The 10,867-nt window shown below is 41.1% G+C and overlaps 2 protein-coding genes across 8 annotated transcripts in view; one reads left to right on the forward strand and one right to left on the reverse strand.

The window, feature by feature from the left end:
• The window catches only part of epn1a (epsin 1a), a 10,366-nt gene extending 7,981 nt beyond the window's left edge, over window positions 1-2,385 (reverse strand). For 4 of the 7 annotated variants that reach the window (XM_061245391.1, XM_061245382.1, XM_061245373.1 and 1 more), the window contains exons 1-2: window positions 1,877-2,368; window positions 9-146 (exon numbers count right to left, since the gene is read on the reverse strand). The gene's annotated coding sequence lies outside the window, so the exon portion shown is untranslated. Of the gene's footprint in view, window positions 1-8; window positions 147-794; window positions 1,354-1,398; window positions 1,838-1,876 lie in introns of those variants that run through there. The other 3 variants (XM_061245347.1, XM_061245364.1, XM_061245355.1) reach the window with 3 other exon arrangements.
• A 2,286-nt stretch (window positions 2,386-4,671) lies between these two features.
• Window positions 4,672-8,861, forward strand: sbk3 (SH3 domain binding kinase family, member 3). Its single transcript, XM_061218542.1, has 5 exons — window positions 4,672-4,899; window positions 6,934-7,078; window positions 7,401-7,603; window positions 7,995-8,258; window positions 8,295-8,861. Exons 1-5 carry the CDS (start codon window positions 4,894-4,896, stop codon window positions 8,859-8,861), a joined length of 1,185 nt encoding a protein of 394 aa, XP_061074526.1. The 5' UTR covers window positions 4,672-4,893.
• The last annotated feature ends 2,006 nt before the right edge of the window (window positions 8,862-10,867 follow it).

Raw genomic sequence — 10,867 nt, forward strand, 5'->3', positions numbered from 1 at the left:
TCCCCCACCTGTTAAAATAGTTGTGAGGACGATGGGAGTCTCTCTTTCTCCAGCTCCACTCATTCACAGAGTGCTCTGTCTCGCTCTGTCTGTCTCTCCCCACGACGACATCAGGTCCCCAAAAAAATATATTTGGGGAAATAAAACTGCAAAGTGAAAGAAGACACTCATAACCACACCACAGCTGGGAAATGGGCTAGCAAACCAATAGCAGGATTCCGACTTGTGCTCGCTTCTTCAGTTAAATGCCTTCAGTTTTGTTTTTTGTTCTTTCAGTGACTATCAAATACACTGCAAAAATAACATACATAAATCATAATTAAACAGCACACGAAACACAGTAAATTAATTAAAACAAAAAGAAAACACACATCTGAACAAATGGTAAAACAGGCAGACTAGTATGATGGCATAAGCGTCGAAGGGGCTTTTTGATTAAAAAGAGGGAAGTGCTGAAAGCTAAAAATGGTCAAAATGCATGTAATACTTCCTGAGACAAAGGACATCGCAAACTTAACTTTCAGTTATTAATAGACCCACGTTCCAAAATAAAAAACTAAAACTGATCTGTAGAACTTGTTACAATAAGGTATTACCTAACTGCGTAAGCCGATAATATTATATATTATAAAACAAACACTGTCATAATAATGAACTGAGGTGGTTAACGTTAAAGTAATAAGCAATGACACCACATTACGTAAGAAAATGAGAACTCTCATAAGGTCAGTTCCAATGTAAGTTCATGGATCAAAGTTCGTGTAACTTATCTACTTAGATAGGGGAAAGCTTACCCCTTCCCGCTGGTATCTGGCCCACTCTCCTCCTATTTTACAGGCCAAGCTTGTTAAAAACACCATTGCCCAGAGAATAGTAACTTAACGTATAAATAATCATTGTTAGAAACTTAACAGACCAATGCAGACCTGACCACAAAACATCCAATAAAAACAACTGTGATCTTGAAATAAACACCAACTTAAAATTGGCATTTATAATTTCACAAAACTATACAGATAATATAAAAAAATATTTGCTGTCTTACACAGGTATTGCAATACTATTACTTTTAAACAACTAACTGAGAGTTACATATGTGTGAGCACGAAGACTGTAATAGAAAAAAGATTTAATCGATGAGTCCAAATTCCACTGACAAGCTACCAACTCCAGCTACTAACGTTGCGCTATCTAGTTCTCAAGTCTTCTAGCTACAGGTAGCTGCAATAATGCTAGACATCAACCCAGCTAGCAAGCTAACCGCAGCTAAATTCATACATGTTGGCGAGGTTTGCAAGCACAGAAAAAACGGACGTCCACACAGAAATACTTGCTAGCATTACGCACACTGTGGTCAGTCGGCACCTTGCTAATTTGCTGGCTAGCTAACTGAATTACCTTGTTAAATTGCTTAGTTTCCTAGCTAGTTCCGACTACACGTAAAACTACGAGTGTGTATGCAGACAGAAAGCCAACATACAGCTAAATGAGCAGGAATTCAGCCAGACGCCTGTTTAGTAAACTAAGTAGCTACACACTAAGCAGTAGTATCCACACTTCAGCTTCAGATAGTGAAGCTACACAAACGCACGGGAACACCCTGGCCTCTCCGTATCAGACAATCACACACCCAGTCCTTAAGACCAACAATAAGACCCCCACCCCTGTTAGCTAACTTACCAATCTGGCCGACTACCTAAACATAGGAAAACGGCGTGTAACAACATTAATCCAAAATAGTACTAAAATAAAAATACACCTGAATGGCTACATGACTAGCGATCGACGTGACAATATTGTGGTTCATATCAAGTACGAAAAATAGCAATAAAGCCAGCTAACCCAAAACGGCTAGAAACCTCAGCTAGCTACTTACCGTTTCACTCCTTCTCTCCCTCTTCTTAGTAACGACAGTAGCTAGTTAGCTAGCTACATAAAAATAGATAAACGAGTGGGGGGGTTTCAGAGAAGGGCACGAACGTGAAAGTGAGTGCTGTCGATCAAACTACTGATATCCCTGTCAAGATACTGAATTGAATCAAATCCGGTCATTTAAACTCGACGCCAGCAGCAGACGAAAACGTTAGCAAGTTGGCTAGAGCTATTAGCTTGCTAGCAAGCTCTGTTGCAAGCTGGACAGATAGATACGCTAGCCAGTTAGCTAGGAAATAAGAGGTGTATGTTTAATCAGAATACATGACAAGCCTTTCCTCTTATAAAAATATTTATTTATTGAATATTTACTACATAAATGCAAGCTATATTATTTCATCGTTATTATCAATTTAATCATATTGTTATTATCTATATTAAATCTATACTGACCCTGTAGTGGCTCGAATGAGTACAAGAAGATGGCGGCCTTTCCGTTTCCGCTCCGCTGTCGCCGGAAAGACCGCGCCCCCCTTGCACGCGTTCATGTGTTGAATATTCATGTTGTGAAACAGTTGTTCGTTGTGTGCTTGTGCGTTGTGTGCTATTGCTTATTTATTTGTTTATTTTTGTTTGTTTGTTTGTTTATTTATTTTATTTGGGGGACAGACTCTAGCCTAATGGTTAAGGTTCATGACTGGCACCTGGAAGGTTGGTGGTTTAAACACCGGTGTTGCCACGATAAGATCCACGCAACTGTCAGGCCCTTGAGTAAGGTGGCAGGCCCTTAACCCCGCATTGCTCCAGGGGTTGATCCATTGTGTCCTGCTTAGTATAATCAGCTGTAATTACATTGGATAAAAGCGTCAGTTAAATAACAAATGAGTATTGACATGTATACTGTTATTGTCCTCTGGCACTGTGGTTATATATTGTCAAACTTGTTATGCTCCTTTATAAAAAAAACTGTCTGTGTGTATATAAGTGCGGGCACACTTGCGTGTGCTGGTGGGCAATTACATAATTATGATGATTTTTAGTCCTTATGACAGAGTAAGACAGACAGATATAAACAAAACAGCATTATAACCACAGAGTGTATCGTCATGATAAAATATCAAGAAGTAATACAACAAAGTAATATTAAAAAGAATAAGCTTGGAAGAGCATAATGTCTGCTTGGTCATGTTTGAAAATAAACATTTGAGAAAATACACATTTTGTTATAATTATCAATGGCCATATAAAAAATATGTTACTAAGTAGGTTCTCACAAAATCCTCAATGCTCAAATTGTTCTTTCCATATGCAGTATAATTTTTGCAATTCAAATGTAGGCCTCCTTTTGTGGCATGGTTTACATTTATTGCAGGCAAGGCACTTGCGGTCTTAATAGTTGAATGAAACACATTTGCATCAAATTCCTCAACACTCTCACTTGTGTCAAAGGTACTGCAGTGGCAATCTGTATCCACAGAGGGGCAACATTCACATTGTCAGAGCTACAGATTTTAGACATTTCTTATGTAAAGAAACTGCTGGAAAAAAAGCAAAAAAGCTTGGCAGCTGCCTGTCCAAAAATTCATGTCACACATTCATAGATACATGCATTTAAAACAGTGTTTTTATGACGACATTATCAAAACAAAAGCTGCAATATGTCACAGGCAACTGTAAAAAAATGAATTCATAAAAATAAATAAATCACACACATACACATCTACATGCACACACTCACAAACATACAGACACATATACAACTAAATGTACTACAAAAATCAGCATGAGGCTACAAGGAACAGCATAAAATAACTTTCCATAAAGGATCATTGCGCTCTGTCTCTATCTCATTCTTCAAAGGCATGCATGACATATAATTCAATAGAGTTATGTTTCCTTTTCAGGATGACTATTCAGAGGTTGTCACAACAAAAGCAACATAGATACTAACACCATGGACTGGGCAGCTGTGGTAACCCAAGAATTTATGGTAGTGATAATAGCATGTGTTTTTGTTACATAAGGAATCTCAGCTTGAGAGTTAAAGCCCTAATAGTTGTACCAGGGGACATCTATCTGCACTGTGAGAATTAAGGGTGGGAGGTCAGCGGAATTGAAGAAAGTTGGAGGGTACGAGAGCTGGCAGACAGAAGGACACGGATTTGGCAGATGGACAGGGAGTGCATGGATTGCAGTATTAAGCTATTTCATGGGGCAATGTTTCAGCTGTTAGCTTTGTCACTCACAGACAGTATTGGTCTGGAGAAAGTGATAGAGAAGGAGGGGCAAAGTGGAAGGACAGAGGGTGAGGACACATGTCTGTAATTTGAGAAAAAACTTCTATGTGAAGCATTTATTGGAAGACAGCTTGTTAGCGTTTGGACACAGTAAATCCTGGATTCCAGCTGATTGAAATGGAATCCTGTTCTGTGGAAAGAATGTACTGAGTAGGGCATAGTGGGAGAGGGAGAGACAGGGGGGAGGGAAAGAGTAGACAAGGGAGATGGGTATTAGGGAGGGAACGACATGGGTTAATGGCCACAGAGTGACAGATTGAGCATTTTGGAACATTAACACTGACACTCAGCAAAAGGAAGAGGGGTACCCACAGGGGCAGGGAAAGGGCTTAAAATGTTCTACAGCAAGCGTACATGCATATTTGCAGGGAGAACAAGCAGTAGGATTCTGGCTGGACAGATAGAGTGTGGATGGGTGAGGGAGGGGGAGAGGCAGAGACTATTAAAGTATCTGAGCACCGGGGAGAGCGAGGTATTGCTCAGTCTGTCATATAATCCTGCACCTGCATGCGACCACAGAGAGAGGGCTATATGCTTGGGAAATATTTGAATCACTAGGCAGGGATTAAATGGCAAAATAAGACATAGAGCAGCTAAGACATAGAGAGCACAAGGAGATATACAATAGTTCAGAGAAGAATAGAACACAAACTGATGCAGACAGGAATAAAGACTGAGAAACATTCAAACTGAAACAACGGTTCCAATCTGAGAAAAATCCACAATGACAGTAAGTAAACTTTACAAAAAAAAGGACTACACAATGTTTATTGTAAAGTTTGTGTTGTCATCATCAGAGTACTCCGCATTTTTACCACAAAGCCTGAAAAGAATACAGGGGCACTAATGTTAATAGTCAGTTTTTAGTCAGACTTTAGCAGTATATTGTGTGCCACCCTCGTTTGCCTTTAACAAATGAAAGTGACCAGTAGTAGAGTCTGATAGTGACTGCATAGTTAGGGGATCTAATGACAAATGTTGTATTCACCATTTTATTAGTTGTATTAACTAATAAACACTATGGGTTGCTGGGATATTTTGAATGTCAGTTGCATGTCACACAACAAGCGGTTCCAGCCATGCAAAACACAGGCTGCTTCTTATTATGCGATTGTTCAGACGACAATAATCATAAGGAGGTTCTGGTCAAAGTATTCTCCACAAGAATACCAGACAATAATATAATCTCTCATGATGGTTTAAATGCTTTGTTCATGGTACAGCAATTTTGTGGGTTTTCCTTTGTTGCTAAAAAAAACATATTTTCTGTTAAATAACTTGTCTAATTGTAATGTTAAAGGATTGTTCTTCTCCATCTACTACATGAGGAGGGATAAATGTGGTTTTTATTCTAAGTGGACATTAAATTAAACTTGACTCCAACCCGTATTGCTCATTTGTAGAAGGGTCCCAAACTGGCAAGCTGTCATACCCACTATGCAGGTTTTAATTAACAGCTCAAAAAGAACAATGAATGACTAGTTAATTTGTAAAAAAAAAAAAAAAAGTGTAATCCCAGAACCAGGTTTGAGAAACATTTCTTTTCAAGTTTTTACTAGTTATGGATGTGCTGCTTTAACTTGTGGAAGAGCCTATGCACTTGTAAGTCGCTTTGGATTAAAAGCGTCTGCCAAATGACTAAAATGTAGATAAATGTAGTAAATGTAAGTTTTTTTGTGTCATTCGAGGAAAGAAACTTTCTCAATTAACACTGTAATCCTCACTTTTAAATGTACTAAATCCTCTTGCTTAAATACATACGTATCCCTTATTTGTATAAGTAGCTGTGGTGAAAGTGAGACATTAATCCGAGCTGAAATACAGATTCCACAGATTTCTTTCACCTCATTCGAAGTTCCAGAGGCGTACCACGGTAAAATATAGCAGCTACTGTCCCTGACCACACCACGACCTGCTGTCACATGAGCTGCTCTGCAAATGAAATTAACATTTCATTACTAGAGTCTTAACGTTTCATAATTGCTGATGGCACATTTGTTAGTACAAGTGTAACTTTGGGGGGTCAAATATTTGTAAAATATTTGTGAAATTCAAATTTGGAGTCACAGGTTTGCCCCTTATGTATTAAAAATCACTTATGTGTTTGGCCAAATATTTTGATGCGACTGTTGTATTACCTATATTGTCTCGGGAGGAAACTGTTGGCAGTGATAACATTTCACATTTAATGATTATAAGCTACGGTGTTACATGAGTGGACAGAAGTCTCCCATTTTCTTTGGTATATGACTGAGTAAGGTTTTGGTTCAATTCTTTTTTTGGATTAGCCTCAAATATACACCTTAACTTAAATATACAAGTGTATAACCACCCTGCAGAGAGAGAGAGTAATGTAATTAAATTTCCAGAAATGTAATTTAATATATTAAGTCAAGTCATATTTCACAACCATCTACCAAAGTCCTGTACAATTTGTAATTATGATATATGTAGAAAATAAAAACAGTGAGAAACAAAATCAACAGTACTGTAATAATAATACACAAAGATACAACAAAAAAAACGACAACAAAGCCAGTTCTCATGTGGAATTAAAAGCAAGGGAAAAGAAATGAGATTTTAGCTGGGATTTGAAGGTGTATATGGATGGTGCAGACCTGAAGGGGAGAGGCAGTTTGTTCCACAGTCTCTGCGGCCACAGCAAAAGCCCTTTTGCTTTAGCCGAAGCTTGGTAGTAACATTGTATGTAGTGACAGTGTCTATTGACGTGATGATCAAGTTTGGTACACTGTGTCCCTATCAGGCACCGACACAGCAGTTGGATGAGCTGTGTTATCTAACAGCACAGTCGCTACCATCGCTAAAGACGTCAGACCACTTTCGGCTTGTCAAGCTACTGGGCCAGGGTTCATATGGCAAGGTGATGCTGGCAGTTCACAGAAAGAGAGGTCAGCACATATCTCCACCTCCCTCTCCCTTTAGCCTAAAGGATGGTGTTAATGTGTAAAGTGATGAGAATGTTCAGTGCGTATTCCATTACAGAAATGCAATATACTGAAAATATGTTGAAATCAAATACATAATTAATATGCTGCGATACTTAATAATACATGGGTCGAATGTACAAAATTATTGCTGCCTCCAGATATTTGAATACAGTTGAAATATATGTGAAATAGTATGTCATCAGTATGGTTGGTGAAAAGTCCACATATTGTAAATGTATTGTATCATATTCCATTTTCATAAGGGCTGTGGCCTCTCTTCCAGGCACTCCCATGGCCCTGAAATTCTTCCCCCGTGGATCCACCTCCCTGGCTTCCTTCCTGCGCGAGTATAACCTCTCTCTTAGCTTCTGCACACACCCGTCTCTCACGAAGGCTTTGGGAATTTTCTATTCCACCCCCTCCTACTACGTCTTCGCCCAGCAAGCTGGCCTGTACGGAGACCTGTATGATGTGATTGTCGGAAAGGTTAGTGCATCTGAGCCTCGCTTCACCAAAAAGACTACTTATACCATAATGCCCTGAGTGGGGATCCCATGTACGTGTCTGGCATAAAACAGAAATATGACATTCTCTCATTGGATGCCTTTAGTGGCTTTCTCTGCCGTTTCTGATATATCTTAATATAATATAATACATTTCCAAAGACCTCCACTGAATAATTAATAGGCTCTTCAAACAGAATTCATTTTGAGAGGTCACCCACCGAGGCACCACATGCAGAGCCTTTATAGCCTTAAAATGGTGAAAACCCTTTAAGGTGGCTGCCCCCATTCTGAGAGGCGATGAGATCTACTTTCGCCATGAGCACTACGTTTGAATGCTCACAAACGGGACGCCCTTGTCTCTGCGTCTGCAGGTGCTGATGGGGGAGGAGTGCGTTCAGCGGGTGGCGTCCCAGCTGAGTGGAGCCATCTCCCACCTCCACATGCTGGGCTTTGTCCATCGGGACATCAAGCCAGAGAACATCTTCCTGTGCGACAAGGCCTGCCGCTGGGTCAAACTGGGGGACTTTGGGCTGGCCAGGCCCCAGGGGACCGAGGTCCGGGCGGTGTGGTACGACTCTCCGTTCTGCGTGCCAGAGGTGGAGGCGGCAAAGGAGAGGCTGGAGGCCACGGCCGAGGTCGCTGAGAGCGAGAAGGGGAGCAAAGGCCCGCAGCAACGGGGAGAACCCACCAAGGACAGGAAGAAGGTAGAGAAGCAGGAAGTGAGGAAGGCCTTCTGGATGTCAGTGGAGCCCAGCATCGACAGCTGGGCCCTGGGGATTCTAATCTACTGCATGCTGACTGCCTGCTTCCCTTGGGAGGAGTCCACTACCGATGACCCGGGATACCGGAAATACAAGGAGTGGTTCAACAAGGAAGCAGACAGAGAGGAGAGAAGGAATCGCAGAAAACAGGGAGAGTGGATGGAGAGGGAGGGAAGGGACATCATGAGGCTGGAGGAGGGAGGGATCGATGAGACGGCTGAACCCAACCCTGCCATCCCCCAGTTTGCGGTCTTCAGCCCCCTGGCCCTGGCCCTGTTCCGGCAGGTTCTGAACCCAGATCCCAAGCAGCGAGCGGCTGCCGATGAGGTGCTGGGGTACCTAGGCGGAGCCTGGCTTCTGGAAACAGAAAAAGAGGAGAAGAAACGGATGAGGGAAGCAGAGGCAGAGGCGAGGAAAATAAGTGAGGGAGGGGTGATGGGGGAGGAGAAGGTAAGGGAAAGCAGACAGGAGAGATAAGGGGGGAATGAACGTGTAAAAAAGAGAAGGAAGAAGGGGAAAAGGCAGAGGCCAAATGAACAAGAGGGGAGTGTGGGAGTTACACTAATGTAGCAATATTTGATATCACTTGTGCAATGAAATGTAATAAAATTTTTTAAACATCTGTATTATTAATGAAGTGATGGAACATATTTTTAGAATGGACTCCACTGTTTTATTGTAGAACACAATGCAATTTACACTGTTTGCTTTTGTATTTATATTTGTATGTATATATAGATATCTATTTTTTAAAATAGCTTGGTTGGTTGTTATCTGTAAAACATTTGAAAAAATAGAGATGTATAGAAATGTATATAATACAAATCACAAAAACCTTACTGTATGCTTATTCAAAGTGTCAATAAACACATATGTCTTTCCATCTGCTCTTTTGATCTTTGAAAAACTTATATTTAGAAAGGTGAACAAGATATCATATTGACTTGCCTAGTCTCAGTTAAAAAAGGCCATAAATTTACTGAAAAACAAGAATTATGTAACACCAGAGAGAGTGGAGTTGAATTTGAGAAGTACAGTTAATATAATTGAATTATGACCACAAAGGCTGGATATATTGGCATTGGCTCACCACTGAGACTGGGCTGAGGCTGCATGAGGCTGACTGGACATGGAGCAGAATCAAATGGCAAAGCGGAGGCCAGCTTTCGCCACTCTTTCATTGTGAGGCCTGCGCTTACCTCTGGTGAGGTCCCCTGCAGATAGATTTAAAAATAGCTTCACTCTGTCTATTTACACCACGGCACTTCATCACCTTCTGTTCTATCTCCCCCCAGCCCGTCAGTGTGCAGAAACACCCGCCTGCTTGTTCAGCACATACGCGCTGAACACTCTTTCACGCACACGCTCCCAAATCCCTGCTATTGTAGGCATGGCTACCAGTCCAAACACATTGTGCCTGCATGTGGTACTGAACCTATAATAACCTTCCCGTTCGCTTTCCCAAGCGTATACAAGCATCTCTGCCTGGTGGACAGGCCCTTTTGTCTTTCACCGTGGGCTTGTGTTCGACGTACATTGCTTCCGAGAACTGGAGATTAAGGCAGGCAAAAGGGCAATGGCGATCCAAAAATAAAAATGTTATGCTTTCCCATTTTCAATTCATGTCTCCCAGGATGAAAAAACAAGCACTTGCCATACATTGCAAGGGAGCGTTCATCCCTTAGCTCACTTTAAGAGTTTATCTGGAATGACATCTCTTGGGAAAGCAAGTTACTCTCTTAGTTTTGATTCAGTTGCTGTGTAGGGTCGTCTGGCATGCGTGCACAGTTGTCCTGGGTGTATTAAGCAAATTACATCACAGTGAGGACATACATATTTTTACACTTTACACAAGAGAAAAATCGTGCAATGCATGATTTAAGTATTGTTAAAACCAAGAGAGAGATAAATGCATACTCGGAGATGCAGTTTCAATAAGTTGAGCGGAAACTAATTTAAGACATTGTTTTAAATATGGGTAATTTACATTCATATGACAAAGTGAAACAGATGCAAAAAAGACAATTGCCTGCCAGACCCAGAAAGCAACAGCATCATAAATGCAAGCAGGACCATGTCAGAGCCAAAATGGGGGGGAAATCGGCAAACCAGATGGGTGAGATCCAGAGCTGGATCTGGGAGAGAAGTACAGTGCATCCGGAAAGTATTTACAGCGCTTCACTTTTCCCACATTTTGTTAGGTTACAGCCTTATTCCAAAATGGAATACATTCATTTTTTTCCTCTAAATTCTACACACAACACCCCATAATGACAACATGATGAGGATGATGGAGGCCACAGTGCTCATTGGGACCTTCAAAGCAGCAGAAATTTTTCCTTCCTCAGATTTGTGCCTCGAGACAATCCTGTCTCGACAATTCCTTTGCCTTCATGCTTGGTTTGTGCTCCGATATGCACTGTCAACTGTGGGACCTTATCTAGACAGGTGTGTGCCTTTCCAAATCATGTCCAATCAACTGA

This window comes from Conger conger, chromosome 1 (genome assembly GCF_963514075.1).
Source record: "Conger conger chromosome 1, fConCon1.1, whole genome shotgun sequence".
NCBI classification, from domain to species: Eukaryota; Metazoa; Chordata; class Actinopteri; order Anguilliformes; family Congridae; genus Conger; species Conger conger.

Excerpts from the sequence above, each read along its gene's own strand:
- sbk3 (XM_061218542.1), top strand. Across the intron at positions 7,604-7,994 it reads ATGATGTGATTGTCGGAAAG|GTGCTGATGGGGGAGGAGTG; the intron begins GTTAGTGCATCT and ends CTGCGTCTGCAG. Across the intron at positions 8,259-8,294 it reads GGCTGGAGGCCACGGCCGAG|CAACGGGGAGAACCCACCAA; the intron begins GTCGCTGAGAGC and ends AAAGGCCCGCAG.